Source organism: Pleurodeles waltl, chromosome 8, assembly GCF_031143425.1.
Source record: "Pleurodeles waltl isolate 20211129_DDA chromosome 8, aPleWal1.hap1.20221129, whole genome shotgun sequence".
NCBI classification, from domain to species: Eukaryota; Metazoa; Chordata; class Amphibia; order Caudata; family Salamandridae; genus Pleurodeles; species Pleurodeles waltl.
The window spans coordinates 124,532,122-124,557,036 of record NC_090447.1 but is presented as its reverse complement, the minus strand read 5'-3'; the positions used below and the strand labels follow the sequence as shown (position 1 = coordinate 124,557,036).

The 24,915-nt window shown below is 45.8% G+C and overlaps 1 protein-coding gene across 1 annotated transcript in view; it reads left to right on the top strand.

Annotated features, from left to right (window-relative positions):
- The window catches only part of INTS4 (integrator complex subunit 4), a 337,269-nt gene that overhangs the window by 148,247 nt on the left and 164,107 nt on the right, over window positions 1-24,915 (top strand). The window contains exons 12-13 of the mRNA XM_069203922.1: window positions 6,846-6,988; window positions 23,346-23,461. Of these exons, the coding sequence (XP_069060023.1) occupies window positions 6,846-6,988; window positions 23,346-23,461 (259 nt within the window). The remainder of the gene's footprint in view (window positions 1-6,845; window positions 6,989-23,345; window positions 23,462-24,915) is intronic.

The window sequence follows — 24,915 nt, the reverse complement described above, 5'->3', positions numbered from 1 at the left end:
CATTTATAAGCCCCCAAAAGCCTTTTATTAGGGGCAGTTTGCGCTTAGGGCTCCATAAACTTTTTTCCACATAAGGTATCCATGCCAAATTACACCCCTTTTTTTTTCTTTTTTTCCCCCTTCAACATCCTGTAAATTGTAAGGGTACCCAGGGTTTGTGGATTTCCCTGGAGGGGACTGAGAAAATAGGAACTATATAGCAAAGTTTTGAGGTTTTTCTTTTCTTTTTTTTTCTTTTTTTTAAATAGAGAAAAAGTGCCCCAGATAAGTGCCTGTTCCCCCCCCCCCCCCCCCTAAAAATGGCATCCAAGAACGGTTTGCTCTACTAAAGTCACTATCTTTCCAGCTTTCAGAAACATCAATCCAAAAACCTAATTTTGTATCAGTTTTGGCATTTTTCGAAGAGCCAGTCTATTTTCCCTATTTTGTATGCTCTCAACTCACTACCAGTTTGTGGAGGAAACCAGTGTGAAACTCATGGGTGATCCAAAAAAAGCTATAGATTCCTGAAATTTGAGAAAATTCCGAATTCAGCAAGGGGTCTTATCTGTAAGGAAAATAAATGTTGAAATAAAGAAATATTGAAAATGAGTAGGAAAAAAGCAAGGATTTGAGACCACATTTTCATCTAACTTTTAGTCACAATGGCTGATTGACAAAAGCAATACACCATTACATCTGCTAGACCTTTCTGGTTGCAGGAATATATAGGATTTGTAGGTTTTCGAAGAACCAAAGGTACCCAGAGCCAACAACTGAGCTGCACCGTACAATGTTTTTTCACTGAGTATAGACCAATTATTATTGTGAAATAGGCAGAGTGAAAATGGGAATCAAAGAAGCACATTTATTTTGGAAATGGACCCAGAGTATAGAGTTTAGGAGCAGTGGTTATTTCTACATCTCTGAATTTGTGAGTACCCGTACTAGCTTTTGATTTGGCGGGTATTTTTAATTTTTTTTATCTATCTTACACACTGGCTTACATTTGAAGGCACATGTGATAGGTTTTGTATTATTTTTGCTCCCACAAGTCTCCTGATAAAAATGATACCTCACTTGTGTGGGTAGACCTGGTGCATGCAACAGGAAACGGCCCAAAATGCAACATGGACACAGCATACTTTTCCACCGAAAACTGGCCCTTTTATTCGATGTGGGTAGCTCTATATTTTGGACGTTAGCTCAGCCGGCACCTAGAGAAACCTAACCAATCTGTACATTTTTTAATCTAGACACTTAGGGGCATCTAGGTTGGGCTGGCTTGTGTGCCTCTCACCACATTTCATTACCTAGAATCCCTTGCAAACCTCAAACTTTCACAAAAAAAAAAATACATTTCTGTGATGGAAAGTTCTGAAATCTGCAGGGAGCCACAAACTTCTTTCCACCCATCTTTCTGGGTGTGTAAAAATGCTACCCCACTTTTGTGCCTGGGCTTAATGCCCATGACAGGAATGGATCACACAAGGCTCAATGGTAGTCCTTGCATGAGGACTAATGTTGACCCTTGGGTGATGCATTTCTGTTGTGGGCACTAAGCACAGGCACACAAGTGGCATTGCGTTTTTATCGCGACAAGGGCAGGAGCATTGGGTGGTAGGAAGTTTGTGGATGGCTGCATGTCCCTGTAGTTTACGTAACGGAATTGCAAGGAAAAAAAGTGTTTTTAATCAGCGTTTCACCTTTGCAGGGTATTCTGGGTAAGAAATCTTTGGGGGATAACACAACTATCACCTCCCTGGACTCACCCGGATGTCTAGTTTTCAGAAATGTCTGGATTTGGTAGGTTTCCTTAGATGGCCATGGAGCCCAGAACCAAAAACGCAGATGCCTCTCTTAAAAAAAAAACAGGTTGTTTTGTGATGGGTAATTTTGATGTCTCCACAATACATTTTGGGCCCTTCCCTGACGGAGGCACGTAGCCGACCTACACAAGTGAGGCACCGATTTTCTCAGGATACTCGCGGGGAACGCTGGGTGGTAGGATATTTGTGGCCACCTGCAGATTCCAGGGCTTTACCTCACTGAAGTGCAAGGAAAATGTGTTGTTTTTTTATGGCAGCGATTGAGCTTTGCAGGTGATTCTGGGTAAAACAAAACTGGTGAGAGCCACGCAAGTCATGCACCCCGGGACTCCTTTCGTTGTCTAGTTTAAAAAAAAAAAAAGTACAGGTTTGCCTAGGTGCCTGCTGAGCTAGGGGCCAAAGTGCACAGCTACCCATAATGACGAAGAAATCATGGAGTTCTTAGTAAGGGTCATCTTACAGACAGAGATATAAATCTGCTACTGATTTGTGAAAGTTAATCAAACCATAAATACTTATCAGAGTATCTGAATATTGAAACAAAGCTTCTGAAGGTGACCCATAAAGCCCCTTCACAGCACCAACCGCTTTATGGTCCATTCAAACGTCATTCAGGCACTACACACAAGACTTTCATACCGCCGGCCACAGGCCCAGTTCATCTGATCAGTGCACCCACACTGACTTACTGCCACCATACAAGGAACCATCACATTCATATGCCACAGGATGGAATATGTTTGACTACATTTTACCACCTGTCAAGTAACCTCCTCCTTCTTCCTGAATATTTCCTGAATTCATGCCTAGTGACAGCCACATGAGGCTCAGGAAGACAAGTCTTTCATGTGCCTTTAGCGCAGTTATTGAGCTAAATCCAACTCTATCCAGTTTGTAGATGCAAGTTGGGGGTGTTTGAGTATGCCTCTGAGGCTCATTTCTCAAACTGAGTGAGCCTCTCTGCCTTTGAAACTAAGACAAACATGCTGGAAACTTTTCTGAAGTTCCCTAAAGAGAACTTGATGACCTATAAAAAAACATAGTAATGGACACACAGGGCAGCCAGTGAAAACGTAGCATATGTCCAATCCACCGTTATGTGCAGTGCTGTGACTGTAATGCACTTATCATATCAACAAACTGAACATCTACTAAGTTCTGGTGGAGGATGACAATGGCTAGCAGGTCAAGCATTGACCCATACGTGCCATAGTAATTCAGGTTCAGGGCGAGTGTGACACCAATGGGTTTTAATTCATGGGTGAAGATGAGGTCATGAAATGTGTATCTGTACTACCTTCACTGTCTGCCTTCTACCTATGCAGTATCCCTGGGAAAGCACACCTACCAAAAGCTTTTCTTACCCACTCTAGTCTGTCTAATGTCCTGACTAATCCTATATAATTGCGAAGTGAAACTATACTAATGCCTTCTGTCCCTAGCTACTTGAAGCTCAAGAAAACATGTCCTTCATGCGCCATCCATGCACTTAATATGCTAAATCCAGCTCTGTCCAGGTTTGTTTAAACTAAGGCAGACATGCTGGGTTATACTGCCTAAGTTCCCTAAAGCAATAAGCAAACAAATGTCCTGTGGGATTCATTCAACGACACTTTTGCTTTGACAGTGTGAAAACGCAATTACTAACATGTATCATACCCAATGTTATTGAAGAAGGGTACAGGACACAATATATGTATGAGGATTGTTTTCACATCTTATGCTAAAGATGTGAAAACAATCCTCATACAAGCTATTGTGTCCTGTTCAACACCATGTGTTATGATACAAGTTACTAATTGAGTTTGCACACTTTCACAGCAAGTAGAAATGTTGGTGAATAATTCCCACAGGACATTTGTTTGACTTATTACACTTACTCTGGCAATCAGGGTGGGCGTTGTGTAGTATACATAAGTTCCCTAACTAACACTTCAAAATCCAGTCTCTCCTTTAACATTTTACCTCACAGGGTACTCCACGTGGCATATGTTCTGTCCACCTTTATGTGCACTGTGGGGACTATATTGCACTTGTCAATCAGCGAACAGAACACCTACCATGTTCTGATGCGGATAAAGTTGTCGAGCAGCCCATAAGGAATTTCATGATTTCCTGAAGTACAGGAGCTCAAATTCTGTGGCTGCTTGCCTAGTGGCACACAGACGGTAGGTATCCTTGTACAGCCATTAAAAGGTTTACCTAACAGCAGCTCCACCTCAGTAAATTTCCAAGGAGTTTGATTTAATAGGATATAACATGAAGCAAGTAGGGAAAAATAGGCCTGGCTATGATGGGCACTGGGAACAGTGAACACTCCTCTCCTGCCTCTTTCCCCGCTATAGCACACTTTACAACAGCAGCGTAGTCGATCCCTTTTGGGTGTTTTAGGAATGGGATCAGCAGTGTTCCTCCTGCAGCCTTGCCATGTCCTCCAGAACATGAAGTGGAGGCTGCTGCTTCTGTAAGAGTGAGACCTTCAATCACAGACAGCTGAAAGTCAAAGAAAGACATGAATCTTCCTGTGGTTGTCTGATGATAAACATATGCATTGTGTGTTGCCATCTAGATCAGGTGGGTAAACAGTATCTTGTACCAAGTGCAAGTTTTACGACCCACATTGTATGGCTGAAGAACCTGTTCGTTCTTGTCCACTCCGCCCATGTACTTGTTGTAATCAAGTACACAGGTGGGCTTTTGAACTTCGGGCATCTGACCCAAACCATGACTGGGAAGTGCTCTCATCATGAATTGTAGCGAGCATAGATGCATCATTCCTGTCTGAAAACTTGATGTGAGCAATTTGTTGGAACGCAGCGCTGTGCTCTGAAATTTCTGGAGCTTCTGGCAAAGAAGCTCCTGCCAGAATCCTTTGCAGCCACAACGAACAGTACAGCAGGCCACTGTGCCAGCATTGTAGAGTTCACTGAACAGCTCTACTCCTGTCTAGACATTGTCCACATAAGGGTTATAACCTATGTGGCTGGACAAGCTCCCATACAATCTTTCCTGTGATCCCTAGCGTGGGAGGGCAACCTACAGGGTTTAAAGTTGAGTCCTTCTCTGTATACACTGTCAAGTTGTACACATAGCTAGTAGAGCTCTCACACAGCATGTACAGCTTTATGCCATAGCGAGCTCTTTTGCCCGCAATGTACTACCTGAACGGCAGCTGCCCTTTGTACAGGATCAAGGACTCCTTGAGGGCTATATTCTTTCCAGGAGTATAAATCTCTGGAATTCTGGCAGACAAATGTTCCACAACATGTCGAATTTTGAACAACCTGAAATGGTCTGGATGGTCCCGAGGTAATGCAGCAGAATTGTCATTGACATGCAGCATGCGCTGAAGTAGCAAAAACTATCTTTGCTTATGTATGGTGCGAAGATGGCAGTAACCCAAACCGTGCGGGTAGACCACTAGGACTGCAGGGTCGGTTTCTGCACTAATCCTGTTTTGAGCATAAGGCCCAAACATATCTTCAACTGCCCCAGCGAAGTATGAGTCCACTGGCGTGCCCTTGAACTGGGCCCTAGAGTGCCTCCGTGCTCCCTCAGAAGTTTTTTTAGCATGTAGATTTGTTTGCTGCACAGTTTGCTCAAGGTAGTCAACATCCAGAAAGCAATAGACTTAATCAATTGGCAAAAAGTTGGCTATATCGACTTTACATCCAGTATTGCTAGGGAAAGGTGGAATTTGGTCTGAAGTAAATTGGGGGGCTGCCAAGAGAACACTGCACCTGTGCTTGGACATCGCACATGGCTGCTCTCTGGATTGGTCTGACCTGCTACTGTTACGCTGCACAGACTGTTCTTGCGAAGGGACAGCATGACTCATCATAGTCTCCTTCAGAGTAGCTGGAAGCTAAGTCATCCTATGGGACTTCGCAGCCTGAAAAAAATCACTTCCATATTCTACTCCATTGTCCTCTCCCTCAGATGCTGACTCAGTATCTGCTGTCTCAGTCTCTGATCCTGCCACAGAGCTGCCATCCGTAACCCGAGTCAGGGCTTGAGCAGCATTCATCCACAGAGAAACCATCTCTGCTACTGGCTAAAACCGTCCTTCTAAAAAACTATACTATATAGAAGGCAGATCTGTTCTGAAACTGTTGGTTGGGAGGGGGCATGGGGTGTGTGTGGGTGTAATGTGTGTGTGTGTAATGTGTGCAACAGTAAGTAAAGCCTGTCACCTTACCTTGTCTTCTTCCCTCTATCAACAAGGTTCTCCAAAGACACTAAAAAAAAAACCCAAAAAACACAGTATTACTTCACCTTGCCACAGCCTCCCATGACCACCTCCTTGGATTCCCTCACTACCACGCAGCAAAAGTACCCCTCATCTCTCCATAGCCCCTCTTTCATATACATAGGATTTGTGTGAAAGTCGTGGTAATGGCTGACTTTACTCAGGCCACTCAGCTATCCACTTAAAATACAGATATGTTCTTTGCAGCAGGCATATTAACCTCCTACGCTACTTTATGCCATCAAAGCTGCCATTAGACTAAAGTCTGCTCTCTCTCTAACAGGAACATAATCACAAACGTTTTCTTGTGGGAATTTGCGAGATGGGTGCGTGTTGAATGCAGGGGTGCCTCACACATTAGTATACATGGAAACAAGACAAGGGGGAAGGATGTAATGAGAGTCTAGCGGAGGTTAGATTACAGCAGGTACTAGAGGACCAAGTGGAAGAGCAAGCCAAAGGACCTCAAGAAGGGTAGTGCCATATTGTTGAACTAGGAGTATTGGGTGGAGTTGTTCTACCCTCTGAAACCATGTATGTATCTGTATTGCCTTGATGCTATGTAACACCGGTGGGTGCGGGGTGGAGGCATGGGATAGTTGGGGAACCTTTTCTCTTTTGCTGTGTACGTTAACTCAATAACAGAAATATGAAGAGAAAAAAAAATGCACATTTTTGGCACTAAAGGGTCTCTGTATTGTGGAGCCAAAGTAAGGCAATTAATTAATGTGCAGTTTTATGGAGTTGGTTGTCAGAATTGGTTATTGTGAGATGTACTTCTTTTTCAGGATTCTTCACGAGATATTCGAGAAGCCCTTCATGAGCTGCTGTGCTACACAAATGTTTCCACCAAAGAATGTATTCATCTCGCTCTTGTGGAGCTATTGAAAAACCTCACCAAGTATCCTACTGACCGTGACTCCATATGGAAGTAAATAATACTATCAAGGTTTAGTTGTGAAAGTTCATTGTTTTTTGTAAGGCCAGTGGAGATAAACACAGGTGCTTTCTTAACATATAGTATTAGGTCATCTGTTTATTATGTAAAATTAGAAATACAGAAGATGTTGCAGTCAATATGATTTAAATCCGAAACAGCTTACTTAATGCAGCATGTGTCCATGTGGGTAGAGACTGATTAGTGGTGATAAGACATATGGAAACTTATTTATCACGCACATTGGTTTGTGAGTTTTGTTTATTATTTCTTACTAAATTTGATAAAGTTAATTGTATATATGTGTGTGTGTGTGTGTGTGTGTGTGTGTGTGTGTGTGTGTATATAGAGGTCACCAGTTAGTCTACTGAGCTAATTATAACTTGTGCCCTACCATGCACTGATTATGACCTCACATAATATGTCACCCATGACATGTTAAATTACATCATTGATGACACCTCCATTCATCAGTCCACACCTAGGAGTGTTTGAAAGAGTGTTAGTAGTGATGGTGGCACACTTGCCCAGAGGATTAAAAGCTATTTTCTCATATTTACACACCTGGCTGAAAAGTGACTAAATTCTCCTGTCCCGTGATTACAACCTTCCGGAGTAGCTTGTGCTTACCCCACTTCACAATCTTGCCTTGTCCTCTTGAAGCAAGGCTTATGATAGGAAATTGGATTTTTATCATTTTCCAAATGTCAGAATTATCTACTCTGCTACTTGGGATCCTCCCCTTCAAATCTCTACTGGAATTTCCATAAATTTCCTCACACTTAGAGCATTCATTCTTGTGGCTGTCACTGCTCTAAAGTGATGTAGGGATGTTTGTGCCCCTCATATGTAAACCCCTGTACTTGAGAATATTTCTGATCATACTGTCCTGATAGTGCATCAACCAGATGCATGCCTAGGTTTTAGGCAGTGGTAGAGGGAGCAGCAATCTGACATTTGCAAGCGGCAACATGAACCCGCCATTTTTTTTTTTTTTTCCACACTACCATTTCGAGGTGGCAGGTAGTAGATCTTGATACCAGTGTCTCAAGAGAAGTGAATTGTGTTTAACTTTGGATTAAAATGGGGGTTACTTTTAATTAGAAACAAAGGTCGAGTATAATTCTAAAGGCAACAGATCTTAAGACGACAAATTCTGATTCTGTTGGACCTGAAAAGCCTTCAGCGTCGAAAGACATGAAGAAGAGATTTGCACACAAGTTGTACCAGGTGTCTGTCTGTGGGTTTTTGTCCTGAAGCTCACTCTCTAATTGTTTAAATGGCTCGTAAACTTACTTTAATCCAAAAAGAACAGCAGGGTCTCCTGCAGTTGAAGAGAGCAACAGTTTAGGAGTTGAGAGATGGCTGCCACCTATTCTTATGATATGAAGATTGCTAATGCAGATGTTACGCCAATATTGCTGTGCTATAATTGAGCATATATAAACCCCCTAAAGAACACTGTGGTGCGGCCGTGAAGTTTTTCAATGAGAGCCATAATGTATCCAACACATTTAGAGTTCCTTGCCCAGGAAAGAAATGGCTCCCTGTTGCAGTTACCCCTCACTTTTTGCCTGATACTGATGCTGACTTGACTGAGAAGTGTGCTGGGACCCTGCTAACCAGGCCCCAGCACCAGTGTTCTTTCACCTAAAATGTACCGTTGTCTACACAATTGGCACAACCCTGGCACCCAGGTAAGTCCCTTGTAACTGGTACCCCTGGTACCAAGGGCCCTGATGCCAGGAAAGGTCTCAAAGGGCTGCAGCATGTATTATGCCACCCTAGGGACCCCTCACTCAGCACAGACACACTGCTTGCCAGCTTGTGTGTGCTGGTGGGGAGAAAATGACTAAGTCGACATGGCACTCCCCTCAGGGTGCCATGCCAACCTCACACTGCCTGAGGCATAGGTAAGTCACCCCTCTAGCAGGCCTTACAGCCCTAAGGCATTGTGCACTATACCACAGGTGAGGGCATAGGTGCATGAGCACCATGCCCCTACAGTGTCTAAACAAAACCTTAGACATTGTAAGTGCAGGGTAGCCATAAGAGAATATGGTCTGGGAGTCTGTCAAAAACGAACTCCACAGCTCCATAATGGCTACACTGAATACTGGGAAGTTTGGTATCAAACTTCTCAGGATAATAAACCCACACTGATGCCAGTGTTGGATTTACTAAAAAATGCACACAGAGGGCATCTTAGAGATACCCCCTGTATTTTACCCAATTGTTCAGTGCAGGACTGACTGGTCTCTGCCAGCCTGCTACTGAGAGACGAGTTTCTGACCCCATGCGGTGAGAGCCTTTGTGCTCTCTGAGGACAGAAACAAAGCCTTCTCTGGGTGGAGGTGCTTCACACCTCCCCCCTGCAGGAACTGTTACACCTAGCAGTGAGCTTCAAAGGCTCAAGCTTCGTGTTACAATGCCCCAGGGCACTCCAGCTAGTGGAGATGCCCGCCCCCTGGACACAGCCCCCACTTTTGGCGGCAAGTCCAGGAGAGATAATGAGAAAAACAAGGAGGAGTCACTGACCAGTCAGGACAGCCCCTAAGGTGTCCTGAGCTGAGGTGTGACTGACTTTTAGAAATCCTCCATCTTGTAGAAGGAGGATTCCCCCAATAGGGATAGGAATGTGACCCCCTCCCCTTGGGAGGAGGCCCAAAGAGGGTGTACCCACCCTCAGGGCTAGTAGCCATTGGCTACTAACCCCCCAGACCTAAACACGCCCTTAAATTTAGTATTTAAGGGCTCCCCTGAACCTAAGAATTTAGATTCCTGCAACTTACCGAAGAAGAAGACTGCTGAGCTGAAAACCCCTGCAGAAGAAGAAAGAAGACACCAACTGCTTTGGCCCCAGTCCTACTGGCCTGTCTCCTGCCTTCTAAAGAAACCTGCTCCAGCGACGCTTTCTCCAGGACCAGCAACCTCTGAATCCTCAGAGGACTGCCCTGCTTCCAAGAGACCAAGAAACTCCCGGGAACAGCGGCCCTGTTCAACAAAGACTGCAACTTTGTTTCAGAGGAGCAGATTTAATGACCCCTGCAATCCCCGCAAGAAGCGTGAGACTTGCAACACTGCACCCGGCGACCCCGACTCGACTGGTGGAGAACCAACACCTCAGGGAGGACCCTCCGGCGACTCCGAGACTGTGAGTAACCAAAGTTGTCCCCCCTGACCCCCCACAGCCACGCCTGCAGAGGGAATCCCCAGGCTCCCCCTGACCGCGACTGCATGACTCTAAAATCCCGACGGCTGGAAAAGACCCTGCACCCGCAGCCCCCAGCACCTGAAGGATCGGAACTCCAGTGCAGGAGTGACACCCAGGAGGCTCTCTCCCTTGCCCAGGTGGTGGCTACCCCGAGGAGCCCCCCCCTTGCCTGCCTCCACCGCTGAAGAGACCCCTTGGTCTCCCATTGACTCCCATTGGAAACCCGACGCTTGTTTGCACACTGCACCCGGCCGCCCCCGCGCTGCTGAGGGTGTACTTTTTGTGTGGACTTGTGTCCCCCCCGGTGCCCTACAAAACCCCCCTGGTCTGCCCTCCGAAGACGCGGGTACTTACCTGCTGGCAGACTGGAACCGGGGCACCCCCTTCTCTCCATTGAAGCCTATGCGTTTTGGGCACCACTTTGAACTCTGCACCTGACCGGCCCTGAGCTGCTGGTGTGGTAACTTTGGGGTTGCTCTGAACCCCCAACGGTGGGCTACCTTGGACCCCAATTTGAACCCCGTAGGTGGTTAACTTACCTGCAAGAACTAACATTACTTTACCTCCCCAGGAACTGTGAAAATTACACTGTGTCCACTTTTAAAACAGCTAAATGTGTTTTATGTAAAAAGTATATATGCTATTGTGATTATTCAAAGGTCCTAAAGTACTTACCTGCAATACCTTTCAAATGAGATATTACATGTAGAATTTGAACCTGTGGTTCTTAAAATAAACTAAGAAAAGATATTTTTCTATAACAAAAACCTATTGGCTGGAATTGTCTCTGAGTGTGTGTTTCTCATTTATTGCCTGTGTGTATGTACAACAAATGCTTAACACTACTCCTTTGATAAGCCTACTGCTCGACTGTAAGGAAATGCCTCCTTGGCATGGTTACCCCCTGACTTTTTGCCTTTGCTGATGCTATGTTTTGAATTGAAAGTGTGCTGAGGCCTGCTAACCAGGCCCCAGCACCAGTGTTCTTTCCCTAACCTGTACTTTTGATTCCACAATTGGCACACCCTGGCATCCAGGTAAGTCCCTTGTAACTGGTACCCCTGGTACCAAGGGCCCTGATGCCAGGGAAGGTCTCTAAGGGCTGCAGCATATCTTATGCCACCCTGGGGACCCCCTCACTCAGCACAGACACACTGCTTGCCAGCTTGTGTGTGCTGGTGAGAACAAAACGAGTAAGTCGACATGGCACTCCCCTCAGGGTGCCATGCCAACCTCACACTGCCTATGCAGTATAGATAAGTCACCCCTCTAGTAGGCCTTACAGCCCTCAGGCAGGGTGCACTATATCATAGGTGAGGGCACCAGTGCATGAGCACTGTGCCCCTACAGTGTCTAAGCCAAACCTTAGACATTGTAAGTGCAGGGTAGCCATAAGAGTATATGGTCTGGGAGTCTGTCAAACACGGACTCCACAGCACCATAATGGCTACACTGAAAACTGGGAAGTTTGGTATCAAACTTCTCAGCACAATAAATGCACACTGATGCCAGTGTACATTTTATTGTGAAATACACCCCAGAGGGCACCTTAGAGGTGCCCCCTGAAACCTTAACCGACTATCTGTGTAGGCTGACTGGTTCCAGCAGCCTGCCACAACCGAGACATGTTGCTGGCCCCATGGGGAGAGTGCCTTTGTCACTCTGAGGCCAGTAACAAAGCCTGCACTGGGTGGAGATGCTAACACCTCCCCCAGGCAGGAGCTGTAACACCTGGCGGTGAGCCTCAAAGACTTACCCCCTTTGTTCCAGCACCACAGGGCACTCCAGCTAGTGGAGTTGCCCGCCCCCTCCGGTCACGGCCCCACTTTTGACGGCAAGGCCGGAGGAGATAATGAGAATAACAAGAAGGAGTCACTGGCCAGTCAGGACAGCCCCTAAGGTGTCCTGAGCTGAAGTGACTCTAACTTTTAGCAATCCTCCATCTTGCAGATGGAGGATTCCCCCAATAGGGATAGAAATGTGACCCCCTCCCCTTGGGAGGAGGCACAAAGAGGGTGTACCCACCCTCAGGGCTAGTAGCCATTGGCTACTAACCCCCCAGACCTAAACACGCCCTTAAATTTAGTATTTAAGGGCTTCCCTGAACCTAAGATTTTAGATTCCTGAAACTACAAGAAGAAGAGGACTGCTGAGCTGAAAAACCCCTGCAGAGGAAGAACAGAAGACACCAACTGCTTTGGCCCCAGTCCTACCGGCCTGCCTCCTGCCTTCCAAAGAAACCTGCTCCAGATACGCTTTCCAAAGGACCAGCGACCTCTGAATCCTCAGAGGACTGCCCTGCTTCAAGAAAGACAAGAAACTCCCGAGGACAGCGGACCTGCTCCAAAAAGACTGCAACTTTGTTACAGAGGAGCAGATTTAAAGACCCCTGCAATCCCCGCAAGAAGCGTGAGACTTGCAACACTGCACCCGGCGACCCCGACTCGACTGGTGGAGAACCAACACCTCAGGGAGGACCCTCCGGCGACTACAAGACCGTGAGCAACCAAAGTTGTCCCCCCTGAGCCCCCACAGCGACGCCTGCAGAGGGAATCCCGAGGCTCCCCCTGACCGCGACTGCCTGAACTCTAATTTCCCGACGGCTGGAAAAGACCCTGCACCCGCAGCCCCCAGCACCTGAAGGATCGGAACTCCAGTGCAGGAGTGACCCCCAGGAGGCCCTCTCCCTTGCCCAGGTGGTGGCTACCCCGAGGAGCTCCCCCCTTGCCTGCCTGCACCGCTGAAGAGATCCCTTGGTCTCTCATTGAAAACCATTGAAAACCCGACGCGTGTTTGCACACTGCACCCGGCCGCCCCTGCGCTGCTGAGGGTGTACTTTTTGTGCTGACTTGTGCTGACTTGCCCTACAAAACCCCCCTGGTCTGCCCTCCGAAGACGCGGGTACTTACCTGCTGGCAGACCGGAACCGGGGCACCCCCTTCTCTCCATTGAAGCCTATGTGTTTTGGGCACCTCTTGGACCTCTGCACCTGACCGGCCCTGAGCTGCTGGTGTGGTAACTTTGGGGTTGCTCTGAACCCCCAACAGTGGGCTACCTTGGACCCAAACCTGAGACTTGTAAGTGATTTACTTACCTGCTAAAACTAACAATAACTTACCTCCCCCAGGAACTGTGAAAATTGCACTGTGTCCACTTTTAAAACAGATATTTGTGTTTTATGTGAAAAGTATATATGCTACTGTAATTATTCAAAGTTCCTAAAGTACTTACCTGCAATACCTTTCAAATGAGATATTACATGTAGAATTTGAACCTGTGGTTCTTAAAATAAACTAAGAAAATATATTTTTCTATAACAAAACCTATTGGCCTGGATTTGTCTCTGAGTGTGTGTTCCTCATTTATTGCCTGTGTGTATGTACAACAAATGCTTAACACTACTCCTTTGATAAGCCTACTGCTCGACCACACTACCACAAAATAGAGCATTAGTATTATCTCTTTTTGCCACTATCTTACCTCTAAGGGGAACCCTTGGACTCTGTGCATACTATTCCTTACTTTGAAATAGTGCATACAGAGCCAACTTCCTACATTGGTGGATCAGCGGTGGGGTACAAGACTTTGCATTTGCTGGACTACTCAGCCAATACCTGATCACACGACAAATTCCAAAAATTGTCATTAGAAATTGTTTTTGCAATTTGAGATATTTTTCTAAATTCTTAAGTCCTGCTAGGGCCTTGTGTTAGTCCCTGTTTAGCATTTCTTTTAATGTTTAAAAGTTTGGTAAAGGTTTGAATTAGATTCTAGTACTAGTTTTTAGATTCTTAAAAAGTATTCCAACTTTTAGAAGCATAATGTCTAGTACAGATGTGAATGTGGTGGAACTCAACACCACACCTTACCTCCATCTTAAAATGAGGGAGCTAAGGTCACTCTGTAAAATAAAGAAAATAACAATGGGCCCCAGACCTTCCAAACTACAGCTCCAGGATCTGTTGGCAGAGTTTGAAAAGGCCAACCCCTCTGAGGATGGCAACACAGAGGATGAAGATAGTGACTTGGAGGAAAATTCCCCCCTACCAGTCCTATTTAGGGAGAACAGGGCCTCTCAAGCCCTGACTCCAAACATAATAGTCAGAGATGCTGCTTCCCTCACAGGAGGGACCGACATCTCTGAAATCACTGAGGATAACTCCAGTGAAGAGGACATCCAGTTAGCCAGGATGGCCAAAAGATTGGCTTTGGAAAGACAGATCCTAGCCATAGAAAGGGAAAGACAAGAGATGGGCCTAGGACCCATCAATGGTGGCAGCAACATAAATAGGGTCAGAGATTCTCCTGACATGTTGAAAATCCCTAAAGGGATTGTAACTAAATATGAAGATGGTGATGACATTACCAAATGGTTCACAGCTTTTGAGAGGGCTTGTGTAACCAGAAAAGTGAACAAATCTCACTGGGGTGCTCTCCTTTGGGAAATGTTCACAGGAAAGTGTAGGGATAGACTCCTCACACTCTCTGGAAAAGATGCAGAATCTTATGACCTCATGAAGGGTACCCTGATTGAGGGCTTTGGATTCTCCACTGAGGAGTATAGGATTAGATTCAGGGGGGCTAAAAAATCCTCGAGCCAGACCTGGGTTGACTTTGTAGACTACTCAGTAAAAACACTAGATGGTTGGATTCAAGGCAGTGGTGTAAGTAATTATGATGGGCTGTACAAATTATTTGTGAAAGAACACCTATTAAATAATTGTTTCAATGAAAAACTGCATCAGCATCTGGTAGACCTAGGACCAATTTCTCCCCAAGAATTGGGAAAGAAGGCGGACCATTGGGTCAAGACTAGGTGTCCAAAACTTCCACAGGGGGTGACCAAAAGAAAGGGGTCACAAAACCTCCCCAGGGGAAGGGTGGTGAGACAGCCAAAAAAAAAATAGTAAAGAGTCTTCTACAGGCCCCCAAAAACCTGCACAGGAGGGTGGGCCCAGAGCCTCTTCACAAACCAATTTTGGGTACAAGGGTAAAAACTTTGATCCCAAAAAGGCCTGGTGTCGTAGCTGTAATCAGCCTGGACACCAAACTGGAGACAAGGCCTGTCCCCAGAAAAATACCACTTCTAACTCCACTCCAGCTAAAACTGGAATGGCCAGTCTCCAAGTGGGATCAACAGTGTGCCCAGAGCAAATCAGGTGTCACACTGAAGCTACATTAGTCTCTGAGGGTGGGGTGGATTTAGCCACACTGGCTGCCTGGCCTCCTAACATGCAAAAATACAGGCAGCAGCTCTTAATTAATGGGACAAGTGTAGAAGGCCTGAGGGATACAGGTGCCAGTGTCACCATGGTGACAGAGAAACTGGTTTCCCCTGGTCAATACCTGACTGGACAAACTTATCCAGTCACCAATGCTGACAATCAGACTAAAGTACATCCCATGGCTATGGTAACTTTAGAGTGGGGAGGGGTCAATGGCCTGAAACAGGTGGTGGTCTCCTCAAATATCCCAGTAGACTGTTTGCTTGGAAATGACCTGGAGTCCTCAGCATGGGCTGAGGTAGAACTGAAAACCCATGCAGCCATGCTGGGTATCCCTGAACTGGTGTGTGTCAAGACAAGGGCACAGTGCAAGGCTCAGGGTGAAAAATTAGAGCTGGAGTCTGGAAAAAGGGCCCAGCCTACCAAGAGACAAGGAAAGTCAGCTGGGAAACCAGCTGCAACACAACAACAGAAAGAGATCCTCTCTTCTCAGGAAGAAGTTCTGCCCTCTGAGAGAACTGAGCCCATGGAGCTAGAACCTTACCAGGTTGAGCTCTTGGGCCCAGGGGGACCCTCAAGGGAAGAGTTGTGTAAGGGACAAGAAACCTGTCCCTCTCTTGAAGGCCTTAGGCAGCAAGCTGCTGAAGAGTCCAATGGCAAGAAAACTGGAACACATAGGGTCTATTGGGAAGATGGACTCCTGTACACTGAGGCAAGAGATCCCAAACCTGGTGCCACTAGGAGAGTGGTAGTGCCTCAGGGGTTCAGAGAGTTTATTCTGACCTTAGCCCATGATATTCCCCTTGCTGGGCATTTGGGACAAACCAAGACGTGGGAGAGGTTAGTCAACCACTTCTACTGGCCCAACATGTCCCGGAAAGTTAAGGAGTTTTGTGTCTCCTGTACCACCTGTCAAGCCAGTGGTAAGACAGGTGGACATCCAAAGGCCCCCCTCATTCCACTTCCAGTGGTGGGGGTCCCCTTTGAAAGAGTGGGTGTGGACATAGTGGGTCCACTTGAACCTCCCACAGCCTCAGGAAATATGTACATCCTAGTAGTAGTGGATCATGCTACTAGGTATCCTGAAGCTATTCCCCTTAGGTCGACTACTGCCCCTGCAGTAGCCAAGGCCCTCATTGGTATCTTTACCAGAGTGGGCTTCCCTAAGGAGGTGGTGTCTGACAGAGGTACCAACTTCATGTCAGCATACCTGAAACACGTGGAATGAGTGTGGAGTGACTTATAAATTCACTACACCCTATCATCCACAAACTAATGGCCTTGTTGAGAGATTCAACAAGACATTAAAGGGCATGATCATGGGGCTCCCAGAAAAACTCAAAAGGAGATGGGATGTCCTCTTGCCATGTATGCTTTTCGCTTACAGAGAGGTGCCTCAGAAGGGAGTAGGGTTCTCACCCTTTGAACTTCTGTTTGGCCACCCTGTAAGGGGACCTCTAGCTCTTGTGAAAGAAGGCTGGGAGAGACCTCTTCATGAGCCTAAACAAGACATAGTGGACTATGTACTTGGCCTTCGCTCAAGGATGGCAGAGTACATGGAAAAGGCAAGTAAAAACCTTGAGGCCAGCCAACAGCTCCAGAGGTTTTGGTATGACCTAAAGGCTTCACTGGTTGAATTTCAGCCAGGGCAGAAAGTCTGGGTTTTGGAGCCTGTGGCTCCCAGGGCACTTCAGGACAAATGGAGTGGCCCTTACCCAGTGCTAGAGAGGAAGAGTCAGGTCACCTACCTGGTAGACCTGGGCACAAGCAGGAGCCCCAAGAGGGTGATCCATGTGAACCGCCTTAAGCTCTTCCATGACAGGGCTGATGTAAATCTGTTAATGGTAACAGATGAGGATCAGGAAGCTGAGAGTGAGCCTCTCCCTGATCTTCTGTCATCAAACCCTAATGATAGCTCAGTAGATGGAGTGATCTATTCAGACACCCTCTCTGGCCAACAGCAATCTGACTGTAGGACAGTCCTGCAGCAGTTTGCTGAGCTCTTTTCCCTAACCCCTGGTCAGACACACCTGTGTACCCATGATGTGGACACAGGAGACAGCATGCCTGTCAAAAACAAAATATTCAGACAGTCTGATCAAGTTAAGGAAAACATCAAGGTGGAAGTCCACAAGATGCTGGAATTGGGAGTAATTGAGCACTCTGACAGCCCCTGGGCTAGCCCAGTGGTCTTAGTCCCCAAACCTCACACCAAAGATGGAAAGAGAGAGATGAGGTTTTGTGTGGACTGCAGTGGACTTAATTCTGTCACCAAGACAGATGCCCATCCCATTCCTAGAGCTGATGAGCTGATAGACAAATTAGGTGCTGCCAAATTCTTAAGTACCTTTGACTTAACAACAGGATACTGGTAAATCAAAATGGCACCTGGAGCAAAACAAAAGACAGCATTCTCCACACCTGATGGGCATTATCAGTTCACTGTTATGCCCTTTGGTTTAAAGAATGCCCCTGCCACCTTCCAAAGGTTGGTGAATCAAGTCCTTGCTGGCTTGGAGTCCTTTAGTGCAGCTTATCTTGACGATATTGCTGTCTTTAGCTCCAACTGGCAGGATCACCTGGTCCCCCTGAAGAAGGTTTTGAAGTCTCTGCAATCTGCAGGCCTCTCTAGCAAGGCATCCAAATGCCAGATAGGGCAGGGAACTGTGGTTTACTTGGGACACCTTGTAGGTGGAGGCCAAGTTCAGCCACTCCAGCCTAAGATCCAGACTATTCTGGACTGGGCAGCTCCAAAAACCCAGACCCAAGTCAGGGCATTCCTTGGCTTGACTGGGTACTATAGGAGGTTTGTGAAGGGATATGGATCCATTGTGACAGCCCTCACAGAACTCACCTCCAAGAAAATGCCCAAGAAAGTAAACTGGACTGTAGAATGCCAACAGGCCTTTGACACCCTGAAACAAGCAATGTGCAAAGCACCAGTTCTAAAAGCTCCAGATTACTCCAAGCAGTTCATTGTGCAGACAGATGCCTCTGAACATGGGATTGGAGCAGTTTTGTCCCAAACAAATGATGATGGCCTTGACCAGCCTGTTGCTTTCATTAGCAGGAGGTTACTCCCCAGGGGGCAGCGTTGGAGTGCCATTGAGAGGGAGGCCTTTGCTGTGGTTTGGTCCCTGAAGAAGCTGAGACCATACCTCTTTGGTACTCACTTCCTAGTTCAGACTGACCACAGACCTCTCAGATGGCTGATGCAAATGAAAGGTGAAAATCCAAAACTGTTGAGGTGGTCCATCTCCCTACAGGGAATGGACTTTATAGTGGAACACAGACCTGGGACTGCCCATGCCAATGCAGATGGCCTTTCCAGGTTCTTCCACTTAGAAAATGAAGACTCTCTTGGGAAAGGTTAGTCTCATCCTCTTTCGTTTGGGGGGGGGGGGTTGTGTAAGGAAATGCCTCCTTGGCATGGTTACCCCCTGACTTTTTGCCTTTGCTGATGCTATGTTTTGAATTGAAAGTGTGCTGAGGCCTGCTAACCAGGCCCCAGCACCAGTGTTCTTTCCCTAACCTGTACTTTTGATTCTACAATTGGCACACCCTGGCATCCAGGTAAGTCCCTTGTAACTGGTACCCCTGGTACCAAGGGCCCTGATGCCAGGGAAGGTCTCTAAGGGCTGCAGCATATCTTATGCCACCCTGGGGACCCCTCACTCAGCACAGACACACTGCTTGCCAGCTTGTGTGTGCTGGTGAGGACAAAACGAGTAAGTCGACATGGCACTCCCCTCAGGGTGCCATGCCAACCTCACACTGCCTATGCAGTATAGATAAGTCACCCCTCTAGTAGGCCTTACAGCCCTCAGGCAGGGTGCACTATACCATAGGTGAGGGCACCAGTGCATGAGCACTGTGCCCCTACAGTGTCTAAGCCAAACCTTAGACATTGTAAGTGCAGGGTAGCCATAAGAGTATATGGTCTGGGAGTCTGTCAAACATGGACTCCACAGCACCATAATGGCTACACTGAAAACTGGGAAGTTTGGTATCAAACTTCTCAGCACAATAAATGTACACTGATGCCAGTGTACATTTTATTGTGAAATACACCCCAGAGGGCACCTTAGAGGTGCCCCCTGAAACCTTAACCGACTATCTGTGTAGGCTGACTGGTTCCAGCAGCCTGCCACAACCGAGACATGTTGCTGGCCCCATGGGGAGAGTGCCTTTGTTACTCTGAGGCCAGTAACAAAGCCTGCACTGGGTGGAGATGCTAACACCTCCCCCAGGCAGGAGCTGTAACACCTGGCGGTGAGCCTCAAAGGCTTACCCCCTTTGTTCCAGCACCACAGGGCACTCCAGCTAGTGGAGTTGCCCGCCCCCCCCGGTCACGGCCCCACTTTTGGCGGCAAAGCCGGAGGAGATAATGAGAATAACAAGGAGGAGTCACTGGCCAGTCAGGACAGCCCCTAAGGTGTCCTGAGCTGAAGTGACTCTAACTTTTAGCAATCCTCCATCTTGCAGATGGAGGATTCCCCCAATAGGGATAGGAATGTGACCCCCTCCCCTTGGGAGGAGGCACAAAGAGAGTGTACCCATCCTCAGAGCTATTAGCCATTGGCTACTAACCCCCCAGACCTAAACACGCCCTTAAATTTAGTATTTAAGGGCTTCCCTGAACCTAAGAATTTAGATTCCTGAAACTACAAGAAGAGGACTGCTGAGCTGAAAAACCCCTGCAGAGGAAGAACAGAAGACACCAACTTCTTTGGCCCCAGTCCTACCGGCCTGTCTCCTGCCTTCCAAAGAAACCTGCTCCAGCGACGCTTTCCAAAGGACCAGCGACCTCTGAATCCTCAGAGGACTGCCCTGCTTCAAGAAAGACAAGAAACTCCCGAGGACAGCAGACCTGCTCCAAAAAGACTGCAACTTTGTTACAGAGGAGCAGATTTAAAGACCCCTCCAATCCCCGCAAGAAGCGTGAGACTTGCAACACTGCACCCGGCGACCCCGACTCGACTGGTGGAGAAACAACACCTCAGGGAGGACCCTCCAGCGACTCCAAGACTGTGAGTAACCAAAGTAGTCCCCCCCGAGCCCCCACAGCGACGCCTGCAGGGGGAATCCCGAGGCTCCCCCTGACCGCGACTGCCTGAACTCTAATTTCCCGACGGCTGGAAAAGACCCTGCACCCGCAGCCCCCAGCACCTGAAGGATCGGAACTCCAGTGCAGGAGTGACCCCCAGGAGGCCCTCTCCCTTGCCCAGGTGGTGGCTACCCCGAGGAGCCCCCCTTGCCTGCCTGCACCGCTGAAGAGATCCCTTGGTCTCTCATTGAAAACCATTGAAAACCCGACGCGTGTTTGCACACTGCACCCGGCCGTCTCCGCGCTGCTGAGGGTGTACTTTTTGTGCTGACTTGTGTCCCCCCCGGTGCCCTACAAAACCCCCCTGGTCTGCCCTCCGAAGACGCGGGTACTTACCTTCTGGCAGACTGGAACCGGGGCACCCCCTTCTCTTTATTGAAGCCTATGCGTTTTGGGCACCTCTTGGACCTCTGCACCTGACCGGCCCTGAGCTGCTGGTGTGGTAACTTTGGGGTTGCTCTGAACCCCCAACGGTGGGCTACCTTGGACCCAAACCTGAGACTTGTAAGTAATTTACTTACCTGCTAAAACTAACAATAACTTACCTCCCCCAGGAACTGTGAAAATTGCACTGTGTCCACTTTTAAAACAGCTATTTGTGTTTTATGTGAAAAGTATATATGCTACTGTAATTATTCAAAGTTCCTAAAGTACTTACCTGCAATACCTTTCAAATGAGATATTACATGTAGAATTTGAACCTGTGGTTCTTAAAATAAACTAAGAAAATATATTTTTCTATAACAAAACCTATTGGCCTGGATTTGTCTCTGAGTGTGTGTTCTTCATTTATTGCCTGTGTGTATGTACAACAAATGCTTAACACTACTCCTTTGATAAGCCTACTGCTCGACCACACTACCACAAAATAGAGCATTAGTATTATCTCTTTTTGCACTATCTTACCTCTAAGGGGAACCCTTGGACTCTGTGCATACTATTCCTTACTTTGAAATAGTGCATACAGAGCCAACTTCCTACAGCAGGTTTTTAAAGTAGTGATCTGAAGGCACCCTGTGTGGCTAATGCAGTCCGCTTTTAGGTCTGATGCATAGCTAAAAGTATAAAATAGACCATTTTGAGGGTTCTTTATTGTTTCGTAACCACCTACGTGAAGTTGTAGAAAAGAATCCAGAAGTAAACTAAGAGCATGCTATGTGTATTGTCTATACAAAGCCTCTCAGAGAGGGCTAGTCATTCCTTTTGAAGGATAAGGTTACAGAGACTGCTTTTTCATAATAGCACGTAAGGCTACCAGAAGCAGCCTGCACCGCAATTGCCCAAAACTCCACAGTATCATGATGGAGGCAGCCTTAGATTTATTACTTTCAAGGGCATAGGTAATATCATCATGAGAAGCGGTATTTCACAAAAAAACCTTGACATGCAAAAAGAGAGCTTGCTCCCCTCACCCCCCAAAAGATCACAAAATGGCACTCTAGGAGTTTGAAGGATTTTCCACATAAATCACAAGTTACAGGGGGTTCTATACAAATTAAGCTTACTAAAAGGAGTTTGATAAAAGGAAAAATAATAGGTTCCCAGAACTAAGGCCATCGAAGAAGAAATATCTAACGCTATTTCTAGAAGAGGTGCAGACATTTTTGGCAAAAGAAACAATATAAGTTATACCATGAAGACAAGATTAAACGTATATTATATTTTATATTACTTTTAGACTTTCAATTTCTAAATAGATGGAGAGGGGCCAGGCTGCCAGTATGTAGCAGGGCTGCATTATAAGACTTTGTCTCATCATGGAAGGTGACTTCATGGCAATAGTACATCTGACCACTTTCCTTTACCTATGCTTTGGACACACATGAAATAACAACATTTCACAGTATGTCAACAGCATTAGTAGCTCGTGATTTTACTGTTTCGCACTTGATGCGCTCACAATGCTGCTGAAGGGTAGGTGCTTATATTGTCCGGGATTTACAGTGAATATAAATACATTTTTCTTTATTTCCAACCCAAAAATGACTTGCTTGGGCATTCAAAGAATGTGGCATTTTCAACTCAAGAGCCCACAATTTCCTTGTGGAAGAAAGTTCCCCTTTACCAGATATATTTCTGGACAGTCAGATGCCATGAAATTGTCGGGGATGATATAATTAAGCTTTGGTTTAGTTCTTAGTGCCGGACTGCCCAACAGACATGAGCCAGTGGATGCAGAAGGAATGGTTGCAACTTTGGAGACTGGATATGCCCGTTCTTTAATGTGTTAACAAACCCACATCACCCAGTGTCCATCTCCTCAGGTGCATCTCGAACAGTGTAGTTAAGGAAGCAAGTTTGCAGGGGCTAACAGGTTTGTAAATGTGAATTAATACATCAGGACCTTAATCTCTAGCTGAAAAGTTAAGCACGTTGATTTGACCTAGAAGTCTATTATTCGCTGTCTATAGTGTATAAGTTCAGCCTGTGTGCCAGGAGCTGCATCCCATCCCAGACCTCTAAACAAATGCTTGCAGTTGGGTCTGAAACTACCTTGTTGAACATTTTGATTGCGACTACTTTTTAAATGGAGCTAAAATATAAATGAAATTTTCCATGCCCAAACAATTTGCCTGCATCCCCTTCCAGATTGCATTTACTTTTCAAAGAAGTAATACTGTGGTTGATTCTTCAGAAATTTACAGATACAGTTTCACGTCAAGTATAACTTAATTTTTGGGGCTCATTTGTTTAATGTTTACCATCTGTTTATCAAAATTACTAATGTGCGATTGATGGCAATGGTTGCTGGACATTGTATAACTAGACTGCATTGAAATAATGAGCTCTGTGTTTTTTGTTTAGGAGCCTTAAGTTTCTTGGAAGCAGACACCCAACTCTGGTTCTCCCTTTAGTTCCAGAGTTGCTGAGCACTCACCCGTTTTTCGATACCCCTGAGCCTGATATGGATGACCCAGCCTGTATCCTTTTGTTTTCTAAGCATTACTGTCAATTCATAAATATAAGAATCGGGAAGTAGAACCATTCATATTGCAATCTTATGATTTGATAGCATGTGAATATATATTTTCTCTGAGGTAGAGAAGGGAATTTGAGAAAGCTATTCTTTACAGCTTAATTGTAGTTTTTCATGACCATAATCAAGTAAAATAATTATTTCATGTGCATGCTGCCTTGCTTTAATGACAGCTATTTTTGTTATTCCTTGTACCTCACATTGCTGTAATTCAGCATAAGCGATGTTATATTCCTACAATACATATGTCTCAAACTGTTGAATCATGTCTTACTGCGTGTGGCCAGAGAACCCTCAATGTCCTTTGTGCCTTTCCTTTCTGTATTCCCTCATCTTTAACACTTCTGGTTCTATCTCTCCCGATTTAAAACCCTCCTTTGTGTTTCACATAGCCTCTCGACTTATTCTAGTCTGAGTGCAGAATCTGTCCTCTTTTTCCGCATCTGTCCTTTTTGGGTGTACTCTTCATTCTGTCTTCCTCTCAACCTCTAACCTGTGCCCTTACATGTTATAAATATATGCCATTACTCATGCACCATGGGAGCATCTGGTCAATATGACAGAATTATAGGTTCAGAACACATATTTAGCTTCATGGACTTACTGTTCATGATGCGTAAGGGAGTAGGTGTCTGAGAAATAGTGTGAAAAATACAGCAGAAAAAAAGAGGAGGAAGAAAGATTTTGTGGTGAGAGAGCACTGCAGTTTTGTTTTCAAAACAAACAGATGACCAGGGAAAAGGCAAAAACAAGATTAAAACTACAGACGTTAATGCTTCAAAATAGAAAGGGTAGATTTAATGGAACACATTACAATGGAAATGTTTTTGACCAAAGGAAGTAAGTTATTACTAGTAGTGGCAGAAATTGAAGCACAAAAGTGTCCCCTGCTCAAGTACAGTAGGAAATATTAATGTATTTTCTTTGCAGAGTTTAATGTTGCCACCCTTGTAGACTTTGAAACTGTATCTCAACTTTATTTGGAAAATCCCCATTAAAACACAGTATTTAAATAGTCGGATTTTATTATGTGACAACTTATTGATAAATTCATTACTGGCGATTTTTCTTTCTGCTGCTGTCTTTGAGTATCTGCAGCAAAAAATAGACAGTTTGATTTATTTTTAAAAAAAAGGCAGCTCTGTGTTGAAATATTTGAGAGTTGGTTGAAAGTTTTAAGAACCTGTTCTTGTAGAAGCAAAGCCAATCTAGTTTTTATTAAAATTGTCATTATTTAGATGCTTTGGGAGTAGAGAGACCATTCAAGACACCAACTTCAACAGTGACCATTACAATGGATGCATACCACAAGAGTTGGGGAGCACACATAGGCAACCTGAAGGGACAGGGACAATTGAATAACACAGATGCACTGAAACACATCAGCTACCTGGAAAT